This window comes from Eleutherodactylus coqui, chromosome 2 (genome assembly GCF_035609145.1).
Source record: "Eleutherodactylus coqui strain aEleCoq1 chromosome 2, aEleCoq1.hap1, whole genome shotgun sequence".
Lineage (NCBI taxonomy): Eukaryota > Metazoa > Chordata > Amphibia > Anura > Eleutherodactylidae > Eleutherodactylus > Eleutherodactylus coqui.
The window spans coordinates 207,280,997-207,308,933 of NC_089838.1; the positions used below are offsets into that span (position 1 = coordinate 207,280,997).

General features: G+C 41.6%; 1 protein-coding gene across 1 annotated transcript in view; it reads left to right on the forward strand.

Moving 5' to 3' along the window:
* ARIH1 (ariadne RBR E3 ubiquitin protein ligase 1) overlaps positions 1 to 27,937 on the forward strand; it is a 54,378-nt gene that overhangs the window by 21,309 nt on the left and 5,132 nt on the right. Inside the window, exons 3-13 of the mRNA XM_066592340.1 lie at positions 1,787 to 1,931; positions 5,914 to 6,006; positions 7,318 to 7,373; positions 9,916 to 9,982; positions 18,549 to 18,655; positions 19,252 to 19,294; positions 20,152 to 20,223; positions 22,206 to 22,336; positions 23,018 to 23,075; positions 24,338 to 24,598; positions 26,855 to 26,967. Coding sequence (XP_066448437.1) covers positions 1,787 to 1,931; positions 5,914 to 6,006; positions 7,318 to 7,373; positions 9,916 to 9,982; positions 18,549 to 18,655; positions 19,252 to 19,294; positions 20,152 to 20,223; positions 22,206 to 22,336; positions 23,018 to 23,075; positions 24,338 to 24,598; positions 26,855 to 26,967 — 1,146 coding nt within the window. The remainder of the gene's footprint in view (positions 1 to 1,786; positions 1,932 to 5,913; positions 6,007 to 7,317; positions 7,374 to 9,915; positions 9,983 to 18,548; positions 18,656 to 19,251; positions 19,295 to 20,151; positions 20,224 to 22,205; positions 22,337 to 23,017; positions 23,076 to 24,337; positions 24,599 to 26,854; positions 26,968 to 27,937) is intronic.

A 27,937-nucleotide genomic window follows, 5' to 3' on the forward strand; every position in this document is an offset into this window, starting at 1 on the left:
TTCTCCAGGAGGGTCGCTTTAAGTCCGTTTTTAAGGCTTTAGTGACACATAACTTATTTTAGCCTTAAGAACCACTCAATAGTTAGCTCTTTTGTGTTCCAGTGTTAATTCTTCATTTTTTCACCAGTGTTGCTGCTTGACACCTTGCATTTTGTGGGACGATTTTACAGTGTATTGAATAACTCTTATTGAGTTTATTTGCAGGAGGGCAATAGTTCAAAAACCAATTTCACCACTGCTTTTTGGAATTTATTTTTATAGCGTTCACTGTACGATATAAGTATTATGTTAACTTTATTCTACATGTTTGTATATTGCTTTTATGTGTCACTCGCTGCTTTTGCACATTATTAATGTGCCACATTCCAAAACTGTAGGATTTCTCTTTTTCCTTGGACAGAGCTGTAGGAGTCTGCTTTTTTGAGGGACAATTTGTATTTTTTTCAGTGGTATCACTTTGAGGTCTAGACAACTTCGTGATTACTTTCTATTCCTATTTTGGGGAGGTGAGATGAACGGAAAATGGCTATTTTGTCATTTATTTCTTTTTGTTTTTTTAAGCATCCTGGATAAATGTAATATTTTATAGTATGTGTTGCAGATGTGGCATTACAAATTATGTGCATTTTTTTTTCAATATATTTGTGCAAGGAAAAGAAACTTTTTTTTCTTTTTTTTGGTAAAGCCGATTAGATGCTCTGGTATCTGTGGGGTTAAAAGAAGTGATAATCGGAAAGCAAATACGGAAAATATGTTACATGTGCAGACAGCCTAGGGCCCAATGTCCATGGGCGGAATTGAATTGCAAATGATCCGCAGTTCAAGCCGCCCATAGCCAATTATGGGCGCCCGCAGCTGAATTAAAGCATGTGGATTTGTTTTACGGACCTTTTGGTCTGGAAAACAAATCGCAGCATGCTGTATTTTGCTGTGGGTCCCGGACATGGAAGCCGTCTGATCTGTGGCTTGCTCGCAGCTGACCCTGCAGACAAGATGCGGATTTGTGGGAAAGCAGGAGATTTAAAGAAAAGAAATGTCCACTACGCACGTGCGATGCGCCCGCCCACATCCACAGTGGAGAAGATGAAAGGCCCACACAGCCACATAGACGTTCCGGACGGTTAAGTAATGTCCTCTTGCTGCGGGCAGGGTTGGATTCCGCTGCTGGCTCCCGCCCGTGGTCATGAGGCCTTAGGATTGGTCTACACAGTGTACATGCTGTGTATTTTCTGCAGTGAAATTGCCTGCAGGATATCCGTAGCAGCGTACACTACAAGCACTGGATGGGATCTCATGGAATCTTATTCCTCCACAGTGGAAAACAATTGCACAAAATCTACAACCTGTCAATTCATGCTGCCGATTTTCCACATCTGAGTGCAGCTTTAACCTACTCTTGGGGTGCAAAAGGAAAAAAGTGTCTCTCAAAGGCAATCTGACATAGAACAATGAGAAGTGTATGAGAATGTAAAATATACATCTATTTTGCCCTCTTGAATCATCCAATAAAATAAAGGACCGCCTGTTTACACGGGTCGATCCCTCCTTCAGTTTCCTGCATTCAGAAACTCAATGACAAGCGGCCGAATTCTCATTCAATCGGGGCATCTATTTACACTGATAATTCGTTCCTGCTGGATGCAGGAATGTGAATGATTTATCGACCCGTGTAAAAGGGCTGTCTTATTTCCTTAAGTTTTGTCACCATGTTTACATATCTTTGTCGGTTTTTGTCCTCTAGCTTGAGCCTCTGTTAATAACAAGTTGTCCTGTTTTGCTTGCATAGATATTTTGATGGCAACCTGGAGAAGCTCTTCTCAGAATGTCATGTTATAAACCCAAGTAAGAAGTCTCGGACACGACAGATGAACACGCGTTCCTCAGCCCAAGATATGCCCTGTCAAATCTGCTACTTGAATTACCCAAACTCAGTAAGTGGTTTGCAGTTGTGAGTTACAACTAGCACTTTATAGGTTTTTTTTTTGTTTTTTTTTTACCTTTTATATTTCATATGTACATGTCAACTATTATTTTGACTTTTGGGTGAAACCTCTACAGCAGAATGCAAGAATGATTATCGGCCATTGAAGTATGTGTACCAATTTTGTCCATTCCAGCAATTGTATTCATTGTGTCACTATGTTGAAGTAATTATGCAGCTATAGCAGGATATTCTAGTTTCTAACCAAGTATTAAAAAAATTATTGTATTCATTCATATAGCATAATATATTCTATTGTGCTGTATAGAGATGGTCTTCAATCACAGCAGTCTCTATACAGCATGCTCTATTTTTGAGCGTATTCCCCATGAACGGCTTCCATTGACTTCAATGGAAGCCATCCGACCCATGGCCCTTCCATAATTGACATTGTGAAAAGGTCGCAGATTCTGCGTCATCGCCAGGTGATGACACGGGAAAAGCAGGAGATTTATAGCCATCCGGACCACACGCAGCACAGAAAATGCCAGGTACGCGGAGTCACCGGCCAGGCACAGGATTGAATTCCGGGGTAGGATCCCACTCCGGAATCCGACCCGGTCGTATGCAGCCAGCCTTAGGGAGGAATTGAGATCTGTAGCACAAATGGCTGAACTATGAAATATAAAAGTTTTACAAAGGTAATCTAGAACATTGACGTAGCTGTATGAGGGCTTTTTTTTTTGCAGAACGAGTTGTATTTTTTAATTATGCTGATAGGTCATCAATAGTTCAAACGCAGGCAACCCCCTTAATAGTATTTAATAAATTAGATAAATGTACCTCAAAATGGTACTATTTAAGAATAAGTTATGGCTCTCAGAGGTGACAATGCCAATATGTGTAAGTTCCTGCTGTCCTGAAGGACAAAACGGGTCTGGTCCTGAAGGCGTTATATGGGGGCCAGTCAGCACTACTGCCTTTTTGTTGTAGTAAAGACTTGTTTTCATGAAATACCTATTCTGGAGCTTCTTTTCTCATAACAGCAGAGCAGATTTAGAAAAATTGTCCTGCCCACAGCAACCAGTTAGGCTGCCTGTCCATGGCTGAGGCGGAATATCACTAGCGATATTCCACCACGGGAGAGCAGTGGGGAGAACTGACAGGTCTCCGCGGTGAGCCTATCTAATAGATAGGCTCACCATGGAAAATCACAGCTATGATTCTCCGCTTGTGGACATCGGGCCGCGCTTTCCGTAGTAAGCCTATGGAAAGGGTTCACTGCGTTACCCATGGCCAGATTATGGCCGCGGACAATGCAATGACAACTCGCCTGTGGACAGGAGGCCTTACAGAGCGGCTTTTACTTCAGATTCTGCTCTTGAAAAACAAAAGGTGCTCTGTGATTGGTTGCTCTGGGCAAGAAAGGCAGTTTTTCTTCTAGGCAGTTTCATAATTCTCCCCCTTTGTGTCGTGTCTTTGTAATTCTTTTGAGAAACTTATGAATAAATTGACAACTGTGTGTTACCACTTGTGGGTCTGTCCCTACGCTCTGAGAGTATCGGGCTGTTCAGGGACACACACCTATGACAAGGAGAATAGTAACGTCCTGTTGTAAAGTTATTCCCGAGTAAACAGGAGGAATAACAGAGTAACCCAACAGAGCAGAGTTCTGAAAAAAATGAAGCAGAATTATTACATGGCAAACACAAGTGTTTCCAAAATAGAGAGATTTAGCGTACATGGCTTCACGTAAGGTGGGGAGCAGATTTACTACTGAAAAGGCTTTTCGACATATTTTGGACGCATTATAGATACACCCAGGCTAATTTCACATGGGTGAGTGCAATATAGGGCTGTGAAACTCGGCCCAATATCCTGTTCGCCAACGTGCGATTTCCCTGCAGATCTGAGGTGTTTTTGTTTTTAAAAACACCTCGCATCACTTCAGGGAAGTAGGATTGCGGAGTGTCCCAATTTTTTTTTTTCATTATTTTTTTTCTCCCCGCACTGAGATTTGAAGTCTCGTGTGAAAGTGGCCTCAGTATATGATGACACATCGTAGAGTAAATCCACACTAAGATGCGCTTGGGCGTTTTGTTGCAGATTTCATGCATTGCAATGAATGAATTTTGTTGTGAAAGGCTGCCGAATTTCAGCGACAAATAAATCGTGTTACGGATTTAAAAATCAGCAGCGTGTCTGTTTCCACTTCAGAATTTATTACGCTGTTAATGAATAGGGTTTGTTAAAACCCCATTCACTGACATTGTACTGTAGATTGCTGCAGAGGTTTGGCATGCATTCCGCAGCCTAAATACCACAATAATTGCGCTGTGTGAGCTCGTCCTTACGTGCTTTTTTTCAACATGTCTGAAAAAGGGGCGTCGCTGAAACTCTCTATAGAAATGTATAACACTATAAACATTAGCAGGTTTTTTCCTGGCCTCTTGCAATTAGTTTTTGGGTCCATGGCAGTTTTTTTCTTTTAAATACAGCAAGTTGTTTTTTTTTTTTTTCTTTCTGGTGTTTTCCCCAGGCCTTGAATAGGTCTTGAAAAAAAGGGGGGGAAAATGTTGTAATAAATAGAAAAAAATGCCACAAAAAGAAAACCCTTTTTTTAACAAAAAAACAATAAAAAATGGTGTTTATTACAAGCAAAAAAAAAAGCTGAAAGAAAAAAAAAAACCATGAGGGAAGCCTAAAGAATTTATTTCCTTTTGACTTTATGAAAATGTGTGTGATAAATGTAATAAGTCCAAGTTGCGGTGGATTCACACTTCTCACACTTGGTGCAGAATATGCATTGAAGTTCAGCAACAAAGTTCAGTGTTAGTGAATGGGGTTTTATCAAGCTCGATTCAATCACAGTGCAAAACGTCTACCGCAGACTCCAGGCATGTTTGATTTATAAATCTGCAGCATTCTGTATCTATTGCTAAAGTGCCACAGATGTTCATCACTGATTTCATCCATTGTAGTGCAGTGAGGAAAATCCACAGCTTAATCTATACGAAATTGCACAATAAAATCTACATATAAAACGTGTAGATTAAGGCCACCTGCAGACGGGCGGGTCGGATCCGGCTGAGAGGATTCTCGCCGCGGGACCCGACCCAAGTGTCTGCAGAGAGCAGCGCGCACTCGTCTGTGGCTCCGGCTGTTCGATGTGCCGGCGAGCCCCGCAGAGAAATAAATCATGCTGCGGTTTGTTTGCCGTGCGAGAGTTTGCGCGGACAAACCGCGGCAGTCTGCCTAGGATTCCGTTTGCTAATGCAATTCTATGGCCGCTTCCAAGGGCGGAAATTCCGCTGGAAATCCTGCCGCGGAATTTCCGCCCGTCTGCAGGCGGCCTTAATTTCAGATTTCTGTGCCGATTTTTAGGCTGTGTGATCATAACCTAACTCTTGAAAAACTAATTACATCTGAACCGTACTGACCCTAACTTGCGGTTTTTGCAAGATATCTAACTAGGGTTTTTCTTGCAGCACTGTCTTCAGTAGAGTGTATTTATCAATTTAGGACAAAAAATTATGTAGTTCTGGGTTTTGGAGGTGCTTGATTATAACCATTATTTCTGATATATCCACAGAATGTCATAAATGTCGCATACATGTCGGTCCCATCTCTTAGATCCACCCTTATTGCTGGAACGGGGTTCCCCAAAACTGTCTCACCTTTGCAGCACCTGGTGGCTGGTGTTACGTTAAATAGTTCAACTAGCTTATTCTATGCTGTTTCCATAACTCCCACACGCTTCAGTGGAAGTAACAGAAACGACATGCAATAGCCAGTTTGGTGGTTTCCATGATCTCGACCACCGGTACCTGTAGCATTCCCATTTCAAGCATGATTGGTTAAGATCTCCTTTTTAAGAAAAGCGTTTTATTTCTGAAAAATAACTTTAGGTGTGATGCCCATTTACCACTGTACATATTTACAAATCTCTTGCATGTGTTTGAAATGTTATCCTCTCCTTATATTTTCTACAGTATTTCACAGGTCTTGAGTGTGGTCACAAGTTCTGCATGCAGTGCTGGGGTGAATACTTAACCACCAAAATTATAGAGGAAGGAATGGGACAGGTAAGAACCTTGGTAGTGGATTCTACATTTATCTGGACAGTAATGCTATTTGTGCAGTTTTTTTCATCTGTTAACACCCCTACAGATTATCCCAAGCTTTGTTCATACGAAAGGAAATATTCTGTTGTATGTCAAATGACTGTACCTTTAGTTCTGTTGCGGCTACAGACACGCTTTTGTTCTCCTTTTAAAGCCACACGCACGTTATCAAGCAGAAAACGTATTTGCTCTCAGTCACATATGGGAGTAAAAAAACTTTTTAGTTTTTTTTTTTTTTAACTCTGCAGATGCGCAGTCATTGCTACCCATGGTATCTAAGCAGTTTTACAGAAAAAAAACTTTTATAAATGTTCCTTATACACAATTCTTTAGATATTTTAAAAAAAGAAAAACTACACATAATTGGTATTGCCATATCTGTAACAGCCTGTACTATAAAACATCACTACCCAGCACAGTAAATACCATTAAAAAATATGCCAAAATAGCTGTTTTCTGTTCAATTAACTTCTCCATAACAGGAATAAAAGGTAATCAAAAAGTCACATATTTACCTTAAAATAGTATCACTTAAAAGCAACAAAAAAACCTTTTATGTCAAAAAGCCTTGTTGACATAAAAATGACATACTCTTGGAATGTAATTGTGACAAACAAAAATCTTATCATAATGACCTAGAATAAAGTTATTTCTACCGTATGGGGAATGCCATGAAAATCTCAAAAACAATGTTGAAATAGCTGTTTCCATTTTGCCCCTCCCTGCTGCAAAACAATTCTTATTCAATACGTATGTACCCAAAAGTTGTCGTGCAAGGAATATTTTAGACACACTGGGGCTTATTTACTATTGAAAATTTGACAGTTGTTTAGCACACGTTATGCCAGAAAACTGTCAAATATTCTGTGTGCCACGTTTACTATGTGTTTTAGACACTTTAAGATTTTTATTTTTTTTTTGCTGTGTCTGAAAAAGTGTTCCTTTAAAAAAAAATTAAATAAAAAAAATAAATAAAATGTATAAACAGGGGTTGTGTAGCCTGAATTGTGGCAAATTACGCCCAAAATTTTGGCGCAATTTTTGGTGTAAACTAAGCCAACTAAAAGATGGTCTAAATGTAGACTAGACAGTTCTCAAATTTGACAGATTTATCATTCAGCAGAGCTGCAGTGATAAATATGGTGCATTTGAAGACTGTCTAAACTGTTTGTACTGTCGTACTTTTACAGAAATGGTAAATAAGCCCCCCTGTATTTATTTAACCTAAAAGTCTAAATTTTATGGATTTTATCACATATGTTCTCTCTTTAGACCATCTCCTGCCCAGCTCATGGCTGCGACATTTTAGTTGATGACAATACAGTTATGTAAGTGATGCGCTTAATATACTATGTTGTTTGTATATGATGTTTGATTAAGGGTGGTTTCACATCTGCGTTGCAACCTCTGGATAGAAGGTCCGTCACAGATCCGGCACAATTACCCGAAGAAAAAGCACTTTCTTCCGGTAAAGGCGGGAAGGGGAACCCACGACCCTGGTGTGACGCCACACCCTGAGGCTGGATTCACACGAACGTATATTGGCTTGGTTTTCACTCCGAGCCGATATACGTCGCCCTCATCTGCGGGGGGGGGGGGGGGGGTGTGGAAGAGCCAGGAGCAGGAACTGAGCTCCCGCCCCCTCTCTGCCTCCTCTCCTCCCCTCTGCACTATTTGCAAAGGGGAGAGGCGGAACGGGGGCTGGGATAATTCTCGGAACTTAGCCCCGTCCCCTTTTAGTGCAAATAGTGCAGAGGGGCGGAGAGGGGGTGGAGAGGAGGCAGAGAGGGGACAGGAGCTCAGTTCCTGCTCCTGGCTCTTCCATTCTCCCCCCCCCCCCCCTGCAGATGAGGACGACGTATATTAGCTCGGCGTGAAAACCGAGCCGATATACGTTCGTGTGAATCCAGCCTAAGAGTGGTTTCACACCTGTGACAGGGCTCAGTTCAGGGTTTCTGTGTCTCTGCTCAGTTTTTGGAGGATGTAAAACTGAAATAAACTGATCAGTTTTTCAATTTCTACATTTAGGTTCCGTTTTTTCCCCCATTGATTTCAATGAGTTTAAAAAGAAAAAAACAAAAACATTTTACTTCAGTTTTCTGGACTGGAACAAATATGCAGTCTATGCCTTCCGGTATTTTGTGCCGGATCTGCGACGGAACCTCTGAACGGAGGTACCAGCAGAGATGTGAACCTGGCCATACTAATATTGTAGATTGCACTTCTTATGTACCTGACTGTTTTACATCTGTCTTGATGTGTGGTTGTTAAAGGGAATCTGTCACCAGCATTTTAGCCTGTAAATTAATACCTATTAAGGCCGCCTGCACACGGGCGGAAATCTCGCGGCGGGATTTTCCGCGGGATTTCCGCCACTGAAAGCCTGCATAGGAGTGCATTACAATACGCACTCCTATGCAGACGGCCGCGGTTTGGCCGCGCGAAATGTCGCGCGGCAAACAAACAGCGGCATGTCCTATTTCTGTGCGGGGCTCACAGAGCCTCGCACAGAAACGTCACTCACCCGGCCGCTGGCTCCGGTGTGCGCATGCGCCAGCTGCCCGGCAGCCGGCACATGAAAGAGCCGGGGCCGCCAAGCACGGGTGAGTACGTGCTCATCCCTGCAAGCGCTGGGGTCGGGTCCCGCGGCGAGAATTCTCGCCGCTGGATCCGACCTGCCCGTCTGCAGGCGGCCTAATACTTAATAGGTGGGCAATATGTATAGGAGCAGCAACATGCCTCCTTTTTTTTGTTTGTTTTTGTCAATCCTTCCAAGATCCCTAAATCACCATTTTTCAGTGGCAAACGCTGCATACAAATTAGTAGCAGACTGTCCATTGGGTGATCTGCCTCTTTGGACTGGTCTAGGCTCTCTACCCCTCTTTGCACCCAAACCTCACGTTGCAATGTCATGCACCTAGTCTAGTGTGTGGAATGCATGGCATCTCTAGATTGAAGCTGGAGACATCAGTCATCAAGCCAGGGGTGAAGTAGGGATGCCAGGATTTAGACGGTAAAATCTGGGTGACAGACTTGCTTTAAAGAGAACCTGTCACCTCCCTGCAGCATCATGAACTAAGTTATGGTGCTGTTAGGGAAGATGACAGGGAATCGGGTGATGAGTTTTGGTTTTTTTTGACAAGGGTCAGATTTCTCTGCACAGTGCAATCTTTAGAGGGGAACCTCGCAGGAAACGGGAAGCAGGCGAGTATAGGAAAAAAAATGCATCACCCGGCTCCCTGTCACCTCCCCTATTAGCACCTTAATTTAGTTTATTGTGTTGTAGGGAGGTGAAAGGTTCCCTTTAAATGCCTAAAGCATAATTTCAATTAAGCGCCCAACAGCTGTACCAGTGACTGTCGCTCTGGTGTTTTACAATGGTCGTTCAAGTGAATAGATGTGGAGCGGGCCAGGTATTATTTTGGCCCGCCTGACTCCATTCACTGTAAACAGGCAATCGCTCATATATTGAGTCACTCCTGTTTACACTGAGTGAGAAACCGCTCAGAAGTCATTCCCATGCAGTGAGCTAAAACGGAATGACAAGCCACAACTGAGTGACTTCTCGCTCGTGCCCAGACACAAGCAAACAGTCGTCTGAAATCGCTGATTTGAGCTGCTATTCAACGCCTTTCGGCCCGTGTAAAGGTAGCTTTAGACCTTTATAACATCCATAAAAGGAAAAAGTGAGTATTCTACATTTAGATGTTGTTTTACCTAATATCTCTGTATTTATTTTTATCTTCAGTGGAATTCATCTCTTGTTTTTATTTACTGTTCATATTGCTACGACTTAGTATTACATTAGCAAAAATTATTTTTGAAATCCTTCTCTACATTATAAATTATTTGATCTCTTGTCTCCATCAGGCGTTTAATCACAGACTCAAAAGTGAAGTTAAAGTATCAGCATTTAATAACTAATAGCTTTGTAGAGGTAAGTACTTTATTCACAGAATTTTGGTTTGTTCTTGGAATGTTCGTCTTATGCTGGGGACTGGGTCACCAGTAGTAGAAATTAATTGCTGTCTGTCCTGGTATTTCTCTTTTAGGTAAATGCAGAATTCCAGTTTCCTGTTTCTCTGTAATTTCCCTTGCAAATGTTTGAATAAATTTAACTGGGTAACTGGTTATCACCATTCCCCTTATCAATTGGGTGTGTCCCTAGACTGACAAATTGACATTGTCCATTCACTACTGAGAGTGACAAACTGTGTAAATTGAAAAAAGTTTGGTACCATGTTAGGCCTCCTACAACGATTGCGACTTTCCGCTCATGGGGGGAAAAAAATCGCAGCATGCTGCAATTTTGTGCGGGCAACGCACAGCTGTCTTCAATTGAATACCAGAACAGAATGAGTGGAGCAGTAAATACTTAGTCCACTGGTAAGGATGTGAAAGTTTTATGGTCTCTGAATTAGTGTTAGGTGGTCACCAGGCTAACAGTGTTATCTGTGCTATGAATTTCTCATACTTCCTAGTCACGCATTAATCCTCTTGAAAAATGTAGGCCTCTGTTGAACGTGTCAAAGGTGATTATAAACCAATACTCCCAAATTCTTCCATGGCTTTGTGATTTTTGAAATTGCCTTTTAATATAGAACCTTTATATGTTGTATGTTGTGTCCATGACTAGAGAAGTGCTCGGCAACAGGTAATTCTATGTTTCTCTGTTTAATTGTTTGGCGATGACACTCATCCTTGCTTTAAGTCATCGTCCTGTTTCTCCAACATTAAGGCCTGCAACATTAAGGCTCCCAACAGGACATTTACTGCACATGATCAGGTACACAACATTGGGCGTGGAACATGTGAATGTCCCCGGGATCTTATAGTCCTGCTGCGTGTTGGGGATTTGTATCCTGTCCTCAGTACATGTGAGCAGGTCTTACAGCTCCTTACCTTACATGGATAAGTTCCTTTTTGTATGTCAGAGGGCAATGCACTCCTGATTCACATCCTTATCAGTGGACTAATTAAGCATGTACTGCTCTGCTCATTCTGTTCTTGTATTGCTTTTAAGTGCAAATTAACCACACCATGTCTGTCCTTGTCATATGTATGTGTATATAAATGAATGTTTCTTCAAACCTATTCCAAAAGCCTGAGGAAGAACCCTGAGCAGGTCCAAAAGCTCGCTATTATTACATCATGCATTTTTGTTAGCCATTAAAAGGTATCATATCTACAGGATTACTTGGTTTCTCTCACAATCACATCAAATTGTGTAAGGACACACATCCTATTGAGAATGTTAACAACTTATACATTTCCAGGAAGAGCAGCTGAAGCTGGATGCGACAATCTAACAATTTATCAGTCTGTATAAAAGGGTCCTTAGACCTTTGCTTGCCACAGAGGTCTAAGCAATTGTGGGTCTTAGGTTGCCTTCACATCTACGTCGAGGGTTCCGATTTCCTGCTGTTTTTTCTGTTCAGGGAGCAGGAAAGCGGAATTCCCTGGCCAAATGGATCTGTCTTATGACAGAACCAAACAGACTCCAATGACTATAATGGGGTCCATTTGGTTTCTGCCCAGCTGTATTAGCATTTTACCAGGTGAAAAAGGGCTGCATGGAGCGCATTTTCTTCTGGTTTTTGTGACAGATCTGCGACGAACCCTCCAAATGGAGGCTCCAGTGCAAATGTGAAAGTGGTTGTATTCTCTTATGTGATCTGTTATTTTAAATTGTATAATTTATCATCTAATCATGTTATGTATGAAAATTTTGTATTCAATAGAAGTATACAGTAAAAAAAAGCTAAATTGCTTAGCATTATTTCATAGGGAATGTAAGTGGTTAAAGATTTTTTTTTCCCCGTCTGTCTCATTGCAGGACACAGCAGGACCATTGGTATAGTTGCTACCTTTAGGAGGCAGACACTAAGCACAAAAGTGTTAGCTTCTATTATCAGCTATACTCCTCCTGCAGGTACTGAGCTAGATCAGTTTTAGCTTAGTGTCTGTAGGAGGCAGACCTTATAGGTTTTTTTTCTTTTTCCTCATCTAGGATGCCCTGACTTAAAGCCCAAGTTAACAGTTACTGACAGTATTTATCCTAGGCAAAGGTGCTCTCTGGATGAGGCTTCAACAGGCTTGTCTGGGTAACACTGAGGAACATTGTTAAAACCCTTTCAGTTGGTTCTTCTGCCTGGCGAGTGACTATCCTCTCTTACGTGACAGTGCACTTACCAGGCTATGTATTTGCTTCAGCATTAGTCAACGTTGACGATCCCTTCCATAGCAAAAGTCATCTAATACTATCATAAGTAACTAAACCACCTACACATGCAGGGACTGTATTAGACTGATACTTTACTCTGTAATTGCCTATAGTGATTTTCTGCAAACATTACGTTGCACATTGCACCTTCCTTTTCTGTTGGGTACGGTTGCCAATGCTGGCAGTTTTGCACGTGTCAGGGAGATGCAGCTTCTTCCTTAGGTGGGGGTAACTAGGCTCAACAGAACGTTATCTTAACTGTGGGTGTCTTCCATCGCATCTATTGCCTCAGTCCCTAAGGTCAAGGTGCCTGCTGTGCTTTGTAGTGCTCATCCTCGATATTTTGTCCTTAGTCCACACCCGGAAAAAAAAATAAAATCACTACCCATGTACTTTTGGGCAAATTGGTTTTCCCTACATATAATTGATCTTTCTCCCTATTCCATGCACTCTCTTCTTTTGGTAAACATCCCAGCTTAACCCCTTGAGTGGCACGCCCGGAAATTTTCAGGGACGGGCTCCATTGCCCATAGCGATATAGCCCGGAAGATTTCCAGGCTATGTATCACTATGGGAGCTGCAGAGCACAATGCCACAAGCTGTGGCATTGTGCTCTGCCTGCACAGTCCCACAGAGAACGAGTGCAGGACTTTGAAAAACAGAAGCAGGAAGATATTGCCGATCTGCCGGCAATCTCCTGCTTCTGAATTCAAACTCCTGCACAGGTTTGTTTACAGGTTGCCATAGTGGTTGCCATTGTCAGAAGCAAGCCGATGGTCTCTGTGGCAGGGAGAGCTGGTGCTTGGCTGTCAGAGGACAGCCAGGCACCAGTTCTTACAGTAGAGATCAGAGAAAACCTTTGATCTCTGCTGTGTTAACCCTTTAAATGCTGCAGTCTTATGTGACTGCAGCATGTAAAGGGCTGTCACTGCAGCATGTAAAGGACTGTCACCATCGGACTCCTGGAATGTGATCAGGGGGTCCTGCTGGGTCTCTGTGAAAGTCCCCTAAAGGGACAAAAAAAAAGTTCAAAAATTATTTTAAAAAACTTAAAAAAAACCCAGTTCTCTCCCTTTACTATGTAAAAAAATTAAAAATAAAATTACACATGTGGTATCCCTGCGTTGTAATGACTCAGAGAAGAAAGTTAGTACATTATTTAACCCCTTAATGACATGGCCCCCTTTTTTTCTTTTTTCCCCATAAAAAAATCATAACTCCTTTATGTATTCATCGACATCGCTGCATTGTTTTTTGCAGGACAAGTTGTATTTGACATTCCGCCATCTTTCAGAGCGTTTTGTTTCTACGGCGCGCAAACTGCAACAAAAATGACCTGATAACTTTATTCTATTCGTCAAAACGATTACTACGATACCAAAGGTGTATATTTTTTTTTTGCTGTAGTACTTTTATTTCTTTTTCAAAAACAATAAATTTTTTTATTTTTCCGTCGATGTACTTGAGCAAGGGCTCATTTTTTGCGAGATGTACTGTAGTTTACGTTAGTGCTAATCCAGAATAGATACGACTTTTTGATCGCTTTTTATTGCATTTTTTCTGAGAGACGGTGACTGAAAAAGTGCATTTGTGGGGTCCTTTTTTTGTTTTGTTTTTTTCTTTGGACTACGTTCACCGTGAGGGGGAAATAATGCACTATCTTTGATAGATCGGACATTTATGGACGCGGCGATACCAAATGTGTATTTTTCTTTTATGAATTAATTTTTTTAATTATAGATATGGCAAAAGGGAGGGGATTGAAAGTTTTATTCCTTAGTTTTTTTTCTTTTTCACACTAAAAAAAAAAAAAAAAAAAATTACAATTTGGTATTGGCATAATCGTACTGGCCTGTAGAATTACTTTAATACATTATTTATGCTGCTCAGAGAATGCAGTGAAAAATAAAAACATGCCAGAATTACAGATTTTGTTAATCTTGCCACTACAAAAAATGGAATAAAAAGCGATCAAAATTTTACATGTTCCAAAAAATTTGATAAATGAAGACTGGAGTTCATCCCGCAAAAAACAGGCCCTTTTAGAGCTCTGACAATGGAAAAATAAAATTAATACGGCTCTTGGAATGTGGCGACACAAAAGCAAACCTTTAAAAAAAAAAAAAGTTTTAAATGGACAAAAATATCAAAACATAAACAAACTGTATAAACTTTGTATCGCCGGAATCGTGTGACTCAGAGAATAATGTTATCACACTATTTATTCTGCACACTGAACGCTGTAAAAATGAAATCCAAAAAACAAATTGCAGAATTTCCCCCCCCCCAATCTCCCGACAAATTGTTTTACAAAAGTTATGCAATACATTATGTATACCCAAAAATGATGCCATCATAAAGTACAACTTGTCCCACAAAAAACAAGCCCTCATATGGCCGTGTCAATGGAAAAGTGAAAAAGATATGGCTCTTGGAACGCGACTGCAAAATTAGTTTTAATTAAATGATTAGACCATTTAAAAAACCTGCCCTGGTGGGTACGACAGGGTGGTAAGAAACCCGCCACTCAACGGGTTAATAGTACAGATTCTTGACCATCCTAACGTACTGATAGCTTTCTACTGATGCTACTTCCCTCCCCATGGGGATTCTGGCCCCTCCTTCCAACGTTCCACTACAGATCCTTCTAGAACTCCCACTCACGATAATCGTCCTGGAACTTCAGATCATCGGTGTGCCCACTCGTACAGTAGATCTATTTGCTGTCTATATACCCTGCTTTGGTCAGTTGTAGAACCCCACTGTAATGGCCTGTCTAGGCAGTTGCAGACCCACAGCGACGCAGTTTCATTAGAGATTATTAACATCCTGCAGTGGATTACGTCCCACGTTTTGGCTCTCTTGACCTGCTATATTGCAGGAGTAGAGAACTGGATGACCAAAATGCATAGTCAAGAACAAATCAAATCAGAGGGTGAGTTCTTCTTCCTTTCATAAGGTTTAAGTAGAAGACCTTTTTCGACTTAATTTCATCCATTGTCTTGGTTTGCCTTGACTACTAGCAGAGGTTAGATGATTCCACGCTTTGTAGTAGAGATCTGAGAGGACTGGGAATTGTCAGAACTCTATCTTCAACAAGGCTGAAGAACAGGCAGGAAAGAAAGGAATAGTGGCTCATAATGTATACTCTTACTAGTCTATCAGTTTTCTTGGGGAATGGATTGGTGTGGGGTATAATTTTCAAGAACCCACTAAGACAATGTAGCCCACCCGGTCTCTTCAGGGGTCTCCTCTTCTTCCATTTCCTGGTACACTGTCCTTCCTCTACATCTGGTTTCGGTGTGGCTTAACTCTTGTTGGCCATAGGTGTCACACTCCCTTGTTGATATAATTCCACTATAGAGGTAGCACATCCTCAGCATTTTAGTAAAGGCTTTGGCTGTGCTAGCAATTTGACCATCTCTCAGGTTTCACATTCTACAGAATATATTCCTTCTCATCCTCTGGTGGATGTCTTGGTTATATGGATCAGCAGGTGGCAGCATGCTATCTGCATTTACCCTGTCCTTTGTCCATTCCTTGGAGACTACTTTGGAACCTCCCAAAGACTTGCTGTGTCCCCAATGTCACAGATTAGAAAACAAGATTTTTGTTACTAACCATAAAATCCATTTCTTGTCTCGTTCATAGGGGGACATAAGAGCTCGGATTGTCTTCTCAGAGAAGATCCTCAATCTATTCTGTCTTTTAGGCTGAATGCACAAGACCGGGTCAGATTCTGCATGTGGGATCCCGCAGCGGAATCCAACCCGGTGCCCGGCCGGTGAGCCCCTGCGTACCTGTCCGGATGATTTTTCTTCTATACTTTGGATCTACCAGCTGGTGCGCCGGCACACATGCACAGTACAGATGTGACAGCGCCGTCGCTAGACGATGATGCGGATCCCGCGGCCTTTCCGCAATTATTGCTGAAGGGCAGCAGGATGGACGGAATCCGGCTCGAAATAGAGCTGCGGACACCCGGTCCGGATTCCGCAGTGCAAATCCGGCCGTGTGCATTGGGCTTTACATAGTACTGTTTTTGTTTGTAATGGTCTGCATTATTTGACATTGTGTTATTTGTTTTTTTTCCTACTGCTCTTGTACAAACTGATTTAGCTCAGTAGGAGAAACTAACAACCTTTTTGCTTAGTGTCTGCCTCCCAGTGGCAGGACCTATACCCCAGAGTCTTACTGTGTTCACCAATGAATGAGACAAGAAATAGATTTTAGTGTAGGTAATAAAAATTCTGTGTTTTAAGGTTGTTAATAAAGAATACTTGTCCCTAAACTGGAAAAAAAATTATATGTGTGTATGTGTATATATATCTATGTTGTTATTTTTTTTTAAAGTGTTTTTTGTTTTTCAATGCCTTTTTGTTTTTAATACAATTGCTTGATATTTGTTAATGTGTGCTATATATCTTTCCCGTTCAGATTTTAGTGTTTATGAACAAAGCTCATGGCTTTAAAAGATGCTGGGTCAGCTCTTCTTGCTTCTGTCTTTAAAATGGTCACTAATTTTTTAACAAACATGTTCTTATGTGATATCCAATATTATAGCTAGCAATTGTGAAAATCACTTTATTAAGCTAAAAGTATGTTTTTGTGCTGAAAAATCCATCACTAGTACTGGCCACTATGGGTCTTAGTTTTAATTTACTGTCCACTGCCTATTGTCAAGTGAAGTCCATACCTAGTAACACAGATAACAAGATTGGCAGACCAACATTGAAAATCATTCACTTCTCGATCAATGCTCCACATACCTATGTGAAACACTGAGCGGAGAGTGTTTAACCGCAATAAGTGCATGAGCCAACGATGATTCTTAGTCCTGCTGAGAATGAACGAAGAATGAAAAGTGCACGATTGTCGTTCGTTGTCTGGTTGCTGGCTCATCCTTAAAGCTGAACGATATTGTACACTTTCGCTTGTTTGAAACATATTTTTGAACGATAATCGTTAAGTATAAAGGCAGACTCCGTGTTATGACTCATCCAGCTTATAGAAGTCTATAGAGTCGGGGGGGGGGGGGGAGCATGAAGAGGTGGTAGCTACTGGAGCTAATGTCAGTGCTGTACTATTCCACCGCTACAGAAAACACATCTTCAGTGATTGGTACTTTATTAAATAGGCAGAACTTAATGGACATGTGTGTTTTTTCCAGCTATAAGGCCCTTTTACACCACACAATTATCGTTCAAAAAACCATTTAAACGAGCGGAAATGAACGATAATCATGTAGTCTAAATATGGCTAACGATTGAATAATTCATTTGCTTATCGTTCATTTCATGCAAGCAAAAATCGTAGGCTCGTTCACCAATCATTTGGTTTAAAAAACGATTGTCCAGTGGTTCTCATTCACTGGTACAGTAAACTGAACGGCCGGACAATATTGTTAATAAATAACATTTTTATTTTTGTGTCTAAACTGACTGCCTGAGTAAATTGTGATGTCTTTTGCTTGTTCGCTCGAGTGAACCATAATCGTTCTGTGTAAAAGCACATTAACACACTGTTATAATGTCCTCCCAATGTAGGTAAATATCTGCATGTTTAAGGGCTCCCACACACTTGCATTTTTTTAATGCGAATGCCAATGGGACTTTTTTATGTTAATAAACGCAGCACACAAAAATCACAAAGCACAAACTTGCAATGCTTTTTTAACATTAAAAAAGTCCCATTGACATTTACGTTAAACTGCAAGTGTGTGGGAGCAGAATTCACAGTTTTTTTCCCATTTGCAGTGTAGAGATGATATCACAGAAGCAGTCTTGTCCCACCAGTTCACAGAGAACTTAAAATTAGATGTACAACCTCCAGAGAGGAAAATGTGGGATGCAAGTCATATAATGGGCAGATGTAGTGTTATTCTTCATGTACACAGTGTAGCTAATTCTGAAAAGTGATCTTAAGTTAGGCACGCTTCAATTAGGCAAAAGGTGCAATTTTGGTGTTTGGTGTAGTTTGTGTACATAACAGTTTGGTGGACACAACAGCGAAGTCAGTAGCCATGCCACTTGAACCCCAGAAGGTACAAACATTGAAAATGTATTTTTTGAACGTTCACATAATCTTTAATCGCAGTGAACACAAAATTGATCAAACGTGCCACTATCACAGGTACATAGGTTTCTAGAATTACTACAAAGCACTTTTTTGGAGGTATATACATGGGTTTTGTGCTGTTTCAGCAATGCTAAATTAGACATGTATTATTGCATTATCCTTATTGCTTTATTTACTTAAAATTAGTATTTTTATTATTTAGTGTAACAGACTATTGAAGTGGTGCCCTGCCCCAGACTGTCATCATGTTGTTAAAGTTCAGTATCCAGATGCCAAGCCTGTGCGTTGCAAATGTGGTCGTCAGTTCTGGTGAGTCAACACTACTGCAAGAACTGATATGTAGTGATCACCTCTGTGTCTCCAGCAGTAAAGTAGCAACAGTAATACCATCATTGGAAACAGTGGAGTGTGCTCACTTAGCCATGTCTTAGCTAAACCCCTGAATGAGCAATAAACAATATACATGCAGTTGAACAGCATTTTACATGCACAGCGATCCAAGATGTATACACCTGTGCTTCATATTTGCTTGCATTGCTCCCCCGCTAGTGTACTAATGAAGGGAGCTGGACAGAGCATGCACAGGATTTCAGAGCAGCTAGCACTGATCTCAAATACCTGGGGATATGCCAATCACATAGTAATGGGCCTAATAACCCAGAACTCTGCAGTCCTTCCCCACTACTCCAATGACTCCACATATGCTACTTGCATACATCACACACAGATATAAAAGAGCTTTCTCTGCCAGTGTGACAAGTGATCGATTTTAATAAGGGCGTGTTTGGAATGCGGTTTAGAAGTGCTGCAGCACCATGAGTTCCCTTTTAAATAAAGCCTTTTGTTATAGTTGGTGTCAACTGATGTAATTGTTCATGTTTTGTTTTTGTTTTTTTAAATTACAGTTTCAATTGTGGAGAGAATTGGCATGATCCTGTTAAATGTAAGGTAGGTACCCTCTGATTAACATGTTGAACATATTTGGTCAATCCTTTTTTTCGGGTAGCAGTATGGGCATTATTTTGTATGGGACTGAAGCATTACACTTAAAGGGGTTGTCCCTCGTAAAATATTTGTTGAATCCAGCCCTTATATTAACCCTTTCCAATCCACTGTCTGACCTCTGAAGACATGATTTAAGGCTGTACAGCTCCTATGTTGGAAGACATCCGTCGGGGTTCTCTTACTGTATATTGCCAGCCTCTCTGCTGTCGGAGCCTATCCAACGTGCCACCTCATGCAGTACTGGCTTTAGCCAGCAGATAGCGCTATTGCATAACGGCAGAAAAAGAGTAATCCCCCTAGGAAAACCAGGATACAAATTGGATTGGAAAGGGTTAAACCTTTTTGTATTTTCACTTAAAAAACTATTTCTGCCCCTAGATATCCCAGTACTAATGCTATAGCCGCACAACCTGCTGTTTCTATTCTTTGTCCACACTAGTAAGTGTTCCAGGATGCTCAGTTTTGCTTCCCTTGCTGCTTCACTGGGTATCCCTGGTATGGCGAGCCTGTTGTTCCTGAAGCTGCAAGTCTTCTCTGCTTGCCAGAAGAGATGCCAGACATTGCAGTAAATCTGTCTCGCTCGCATCATTTCCTCAGTATGTCTTCTTACTATAATGGTGTCTCGGAATAAACATGCTTTGAAGATTCTGTCCAAATAGAGCTCCAAGTCATTGGGGCAGTACTGTGTTTCCATAGCCTGCATCATCTAGAATTTTTTTTTTTTTTTTTTTTGTGCGACCGCCTTTAAAAAGGGAAAACGTAAATCACTTACAATTACCGTATAATTTTGTTCCTTGCAGTGGCTTAAAAAATGGATAAAGAAGTGTGATGATGACAGTGAAACATCAAATTGGATTGCAGCTAACACAAAGGTGAGATTTCTAATTTTTTGCCAATAATCTTCTAAATATCTGTGGTTCTTTTGTGTGACGGTTCAGCTATTTACTAGTAGTAGTGTGCTAGCAGTCCACAAACCCTGAGCACTGCATTAACCCTTTGCAATCCAATTTTGGATTCAGGGTTTCCTAGGGGGTTTTCTCTTTTTGCCATTATACAATGGCACCGTCTGCTGGTATGGGACATGCTGGAGAGGCCCCCGACAACAGAGCGGCCAGTAATATACAGTAACAATACCCTGCCGGACGTCTTCTGACATCGGAGCTGTACAGCCTTCAATCAGAATGTCTTCAGATGTCAGACAGTGGATTGGAAAGGGTTAACCCCTTTCTGACTGTATGCTGTAAATATACTTTATGTGGTCACAAAGGGTGTATGAAGTGAACTTGGGAGCAAAGTCTGCTCCATACCTGGCAAGTGTCAGCTGTTTAACAGGTGATAGCTCCCGGCAATAGCTACAATATGAGTTGGCTCTGATCACAGCTGTTTGCTTCGATTGCAGCATCTAAATAGTTTAACTGCGTATCTCAGTAGCCAGCAGAAAAGAATTATATTCTTCATTTCAAGGGCAAACTATGTAAATTTGACCTTTTGAATATCTCAAAAAAAAAAAGTGTAATTTTAAATTTTTGGACTAAAGTATGTAAGGGAGCGTTCACACAGCTTTATTGTACCAAAGAGGTGTCCATTTCACGATAGAAGTGAATGGTTCTTTGTTTCCGGTCGGGGATTCTGTCACAATGCTTTTTTTTCTCCCGCTGTCATGGAACCCCCAAGCGAAGTCACACAGCGTGTACGATTACACTGTGTGAATGCTCCCTAATACAGGTAAATGAGACTCCTCCTTGGTGCAAGATTCATTTTGGGACGGTTGCTGTTTACCAGGATACGTGACTACTGCAGCCAATCAGTGGCTGTAGAAGGTCACTGCTGTCACCAGTTATTGCAGTCCAGTGATGCACTGGAATAATGCCCAAGGCCACTCTCACACATGCGATTTTGGTACGCTGCGGTAATCGCGGTAGAACACTCCCATTGATTTCAATGGGCCACGCAGACATGCGCTGTCTGCTCTATGGGCCTTGATTTTTGAAACGCTGTTTGCTCCTTTTTACCGCATTTAGCGCATCCTATAACAATGATGGGGTGTGCTAAAACTCGCTGTTGGACGCAGGAACTTTCATCCAAAAACGAAAGAAAAAGTGACCGCATGTCAGAGTGGCCTAAGCCACAATTCACCCTTCAAGAAATAGTCATGTACTGGACAAACCTTTGTAGTTATTTCAAACTGTTTGCAACGCACTTCAACAGCTGTATATACATTTCAAAAGCATTTCATTGTATTTCTAAAACGATGTGTCAAAAATGTATGTAAGATATTTTATTTCTCACATTGAAGTGCTGCCCAATGCAACAACAGAAATAAATGTTCAAAACCTACTACACCACAAATTCGATTGTGGGATTCCTGCTGAGTGGCATTTCTTTGCCACATCTTATGGTAGGAAGTTGTGGTGATTTGGTGGAACCGTGAAGAGTTTAGCAGCTAGGGCAAGTTTACAGAACATTTATATTGAACCAGGTATGACTTTGAGACTGTCTGACTGATCAAGAATATGAACTTGATTTGGCAAGGATTGACACTCTAGTTCTTTTCTACACAGGATTTTTTAAAAATAATTCTAAAGCGCATGAATGTTTGGAGAACACAAAAAAATTAAATATAATTAATTTAATCTGCAAACAGAATACATTTTTAAATTAAAACCTGATTATCATTCGAAATAAATTGTTTGCAGCTTGTGACCTCCCATCAAATCCCATCTTCCTCCACGTTTTCATTTTAACTTTTTTGTTATAAGCCCGTCAACCAAATCCTTCCAATATATAGTCAGATTTGGCCTCTTTCATAGATCATATTAAATTTGACTTTTTTTTCTTTTGTTTTTCTTGCCAGGAGTGTCCCAAATGTCATGTAACCATAGAGAAAGATGGAGGCTGTAATCATATGGTATGTCGGAACCAAAACTGCAAAGCTGAATTCTGCTGGGTGTGTTTGGGTCCTTGGGAACCCCATGGATCAGCATGGTAAGTGTAGTGTTTGAAGCTTTGACAGAGCTATGAATATTGTGAAGATACGTGGAGAATACAGATAGTTTTGTGCTGTTGTGATCATTGCCTCTGACCAGTCAGTTAGTTGGAGAAAGACTGAACTGTTTTCTGGCAAGTGATGCTGGTCCCTTCATGGAAACTTTATATTATTAAAGCCGCCTGCACATGAGCGGGTTGGACCCCTCATGCAGCAGAGTTAGACCCAGTGCCAGGCTGATGTCTTGTACATACCTGTCCTTCGTCGTCTGTTCAGCGCTGCGGATGTGCTAGCCGGCACTCCGACGTGCATGCGCAGTAGCTGCTGGCACTCTGTGATGATGCAGATCCCGCGATACTTCCATAGTGCTTCGGGACGGATGGCTTCCATTGACTTTAGTGGGAGCCAGCCATGCGAAGCCTGTACAAAATCGTAGCATGCTACGATTTTTCACCCACGAACGGAAAATCGCAATCTATTTCCGCTCGTGGGCAGGAAATCACAGATTGTCGTAGTGTGCTATGCTGCAGAATCCGGAGGCGGAATCCCGCTCCAGATTTTGCAATGCAAATCCGCCCGTGTGCAGGAGGCCTAAATAGTCAGATATTCAGTTATGTTTTACGTCAGAGGCTCCTATTATTTTATCTACATAGTATAATAACAGTACCAAATATTTACAGGTATAATTGTAATCGCTACAATGAAGACGATGCAAAAGCTGCTCGAGATGCACAAGAGGTAAGTACATGGAAGTGGAAAATTAGTTTGTAGAACTGCATCATTTACAGTTCCTTATTATTCTATAACCTCAGTTGCTACATGTGCAAGTGGAAATGATTTGGCCAAGCAAGGTTCCACAAAAAGAAAATGGGTTACCATAAGGTTCTATGGTGATCTCCGTTCGGTTCTCTAGAACCATGGGAAATCTAGTTATTTGACCGTAATATAGACGGTAAAACGCACCTGTGTTGCCGCCATCTGAAAGTTGGGAGAGCGGTTATTCATTTATTTTTTTTAAATAATGCGTTGGAGGTGGGAACACTGCGTGGGACTGTTTCTTTTTTAGTTCCTTATTGTAGGTTTTCCTTTTTAATTAAGAAGTAAAGCAGCAATTCAGAAAGCAGTGTAAGTTTATGATTCTGCTCAATTACGCATATAATCCCTTTTCCGAGGCCATTTCATGTCGGGGCTGCTACTGAGCTTGTGCCTGTAACTTGAGAGAAGCATGTTGAACTTGTAGTGTCGGCTCTCTCTGGACTCCGACTTAGACTGTCATTGGGCTGCAGCACCCGACAGCTGTCCCAGCAACGATCGCTCCTCTGCTTTTACACATCCTCTACTTTTTGCTCATCACTCAGTGAATGGAGGCGAGGTGGGTCGGGGTTCGTTCCAGCCCGTCCGCTTCCATTCGCAGTAAATAGGCAGTCATTCATAGATGAACAACTGCCTGTTTAAACTGAACGATGCAGCGGCAGACCAACGATTATTTTATGGTCTTCGTGAAAGAACTGGATCAGCGATTTATCACTGATCAGTCTTTGACTTCATTCGTTTACACTGCAGAATCATCATGCAAACTGCTTGATCTAACGAGATTTATATGATGATCGCCCCATGTAAATGGGGCTTTATGCTGCATCAGGATTGATTGATGCAGTTTGGGTGCTATGGTGCAAGGAAAGAGTCTGTGCAGAAGCAGTAAAGAATGTCATGCATAGTACTTGTGGGGAACAAGGGAGTTGGAACATGACTAAGTAGACCAGGAGAAGAACTGATTTAGTCATGGACATGACATGGAGCTTTATAGGCCACTGTTACTAGCATGAAGTAATAATGAAGCATGCTGTAACTAACTCAAATAAGGAAGGGGGATTAGGTAAATCTGGAGGGTGCTAATTAATGATGTTTTGTTTTGCTTGAAATATATCTTTTAAATGTCCAATATGATTTTGCATTGGTTAATATGAGAGAGCTCATTGTACTGTATTCCACTGGTGCAGCGATCCAGAGCAGCCTTACAAAGATATCTGTTCTACTGCAATCGCTACATGAACCACATGCAGAGCTTGCGATTTGAGCACAAGCTGTATGCCCAAGTTAAGCAGAAGATGGAGGAAATGCAACAACACAACATGTCGTGGATTGAAGTGCAGTTTCTGAAAAAAGCTGTGGATGTGCTGTGCCAGTGCCGCTCCACACTCATGTACACTTACGTCTTCGCGTTCTACCTCAAGAAGAACAACCAGTCAATTATCTTTGAGGTAAGTTGTAATACATGCGTTTTGTGATATTGCTGATATAAAAACTTGCCTCCAGTCGCTACTCCAAGTATAGTCCAATTCTGTAGCTCACAAGGTGTCAGACCTTTAGTCCGCTTTCACATAAATGGCAAAATCGTGCGACTTTTCTGGCGTAGCGACAGTGCTACAAATCGCATGTATGTGAAGCCCATGCTTTCCAATGGGTTCCTTTACATTAGCGATGTTTTGTGGGCTGCTGCTTTGCTAGAAAAAAATCGCAGCATGCTGAATATTGCCGCGATTTGCAATGTTTTTAGCCCATGTTTCCCTATGGAGCCTTCCTTTTGTGTTTCATCGCATCGCACAAAATCATGGTTTTCATGCAGTGCAACTTTTACAATAGCCTACTGTTAGTCCATACTGTACATTAAAAAAAAAAAATACATTACCTAACAGGCGCTGTCCCCTACACCGCACTTCTCCTCCCGAAGCTCTGGCACACTTGTTTGTAGCCTTCAGCCACCACTTCCTGGTCAGGGGGTTTAAAAATCCCACCTCCAGGAAGCCATGGCTCTGATTAACTGAGCCGTGGCGCTCGAGAACCAATCACTGCAGCTCTCGATGAACAAATCACAGCCATTCAGTGGCTGTGAATGGATTTTCTCGTGGTGATATTGCTGTCGCCTGTGTGAATGAGGCCTCAACACTTTCAGAGGGTCATGATTTTAGGATATTTTGAAGAGAGAACACCTGTGGCAATGTCTGAGGCACTGACATTAATTATATCACTTGTGCAATACTATGGAAATGGTGCGTCCAAGGTGTTGATCAATGTGTACTGCAATTCAAACTAATTATCGCAGCTAGCTGCGTTCCTCATTGACGCATAAGCCGAGTGATGCACCACTAAGAGTCATTGACTCTTAGCAGTGGATCACTTGGCTCAAGCTTTGATGAAGAACGCAGCTAGCTACTGTGACTACTATGGAAATCCTGAAAACCCAATTTGTGGTGGTGGGGGTTAGAAGTATACCACCACCATGCAGATCTGGTGTCTTGAGCGTGTGTTCTGAAAGCCTTTTTCTGTTGCTTTAAACGAAACAAGAAAGCAGCATTGTATACACAGTAAGGCTTGAGAATTGCATAGTAATACAGTTGTCCAAGGCAACCACCCAAAACATGAGGCGATAAATCATTTAAAGAAGTTATTTATCTTTTTCATCTATTCAATAATTTTCTCCGGCAATCCTCTGGAGCATCTCTCATTTTTGGGACCTGCAGGCGAATGAACTGCATAGATCAGGGGGTTTCAAATTCCTTTTCACAGAGGGCGGCATCAGCAATTATGGTTGCCTTCAAGGGCCTATTTATAAGGGCTCATTCACATGGGCATATTTATGCTCTGTATTATGTGCATATTTTTTACATGCATAATTTGGACAGCTTAAACGTCATTGATTTGCATTGGGGTATTCAGACATATGTGTTTCGGGCGTGTATTTTATGTTTGGGGAAAAAAGATCGCAGCATGACCTATTTTTGTCCGTATTACAGACCAAAATTCTCAATTAAAGTCAATGGATTGGTAAATATGTGGTGAATAGGCATGATGCATGTGTATTCACTGTGTATTTATGCATATTTGAGGGTGGCTAGGTAACGTCGGTAGGGCTGTCAGAGCTGTGCCACTACCTGTGAGTTGCTGAACAGAGCCGTGTGGAGTTATGCACCACCCCTTTCGAATTTAAGATAGCACTGCCCTCTCACAAGCGCTGGCTGCGTCCTCTAGGGAAAGTGTAGAGATGGTCCTTCTGTGTCCGGATCTCATCCCGGGCCACATTAAATGACATGGTGGGCTGGATTTGGCCCACGGCCCTTGAACTTGACACGAGGCATAGATGATTGATAGCCTGCCTGTTCATATTAAACATGAACTCTACCTGACTTCATTCTGCTCTTGTATCACTCACTATGGTACTTTTTGGGCATATGCTTACTATTCTGCAGCTGTGCTACTCTGCATTACTTCTTAGAGATGAATGCCATGAAACTTGACACTACAGAGAAGCTGCAGAACAAAGCACCGTTTTTAGTCTGCACTGCAGGGACACCATATGTTTTATTACTAGTTCAGAAATGACATTGGCTTCTATTATGTGTAGTGATTTAATTAATGTAATATGGAAATTTTAAAATAACCCTACCCAAAATATAAAATTCACATAAAACAATCTAATATTTTGCGTTTTTAACCCCCTTTTTTTTCCTTCTGTGTAGAATAATCAGGCAGATTTAGAGAATGCAACAGAAGTTCTGTCTGGCTATCTGGAACGGGATATTTCCCAGGATTCCCTTCAAGACATTAAGCAAAAAGTACAAGATAAGTACAGGTGAGCCTGTTGCATTTTGTGTGATAGTGCATGGTCGTGTTTAGTTTGCAGATTTCTCTCTGAAGTACTTTAGCCAGCTTTATGAATGGAAACTAGTTTGCTCTCTTATAATACTTCTGCCAATGACTCTAGCTATATGCCTTTTCATCTGTAGATAATGTGTGACGCTAAGTGTTAAGGCAGCAGAATGCAGTCCTAAGCTCTCGCTCACGACCTGACGTTTGTGAATTCAATCCCCGCATGGTTCAGGTAGCCGACTCAAGGTTGCTGACTCAGCCTTCCATCCTTCCGAGGTCGGCAAAATAAGTACCCAGCTTGCTGGGGGGTAATAAAAAAGTACCTGAAAGCACAGCAGAATAAGTTGACGCTATACAAATAACAAGTCCCTTCCTACTACTATGGGTGATAAGATTATTGTAAATAGGTTTATTATAAGTTAAATATCCCTATGAAATTCTCTTATTTCAGTGTTTTTTCATTTTGTCACCGACCTACCGTATATACCGGCGTATAAGGCGACGGGGCGTATAAGACGACCCCCCAACTGTCACCTTATACGCCGGTATACAGTGGAGAAAAAAAATAAAAAATTATTACTCACCTCCCACGGCGTTCTGTCGCGCTCCGGCAGGATGTCGCTCGCTCCGGCAGGCTGTCGCTCGCTCCTCGTCCCTGCCGCAGCATAGCTTTCTGAATGCGGGGCTTGAAATCCCCGCTTCCAGAAAGCTAATACACACGCCGGCAGCCATGACAGCATTGAATGGCTGTGATTGGCTGAAGGCGCACGTGTTAGCAATCACACCCATTCAATGATGTCATTGAATGAGTGTGATTGGCTGAAGCCACGTGTGCTTTAGCCAATCACAGCCATTCAATGATGTCATGGCTGCCGGCGTGTGTATTAGCTTTCTGGAAGCGGGGATTTCAAGCCCCGCATTCAGAAAGCTATGCTGCGGCGGGGACGAGGAGC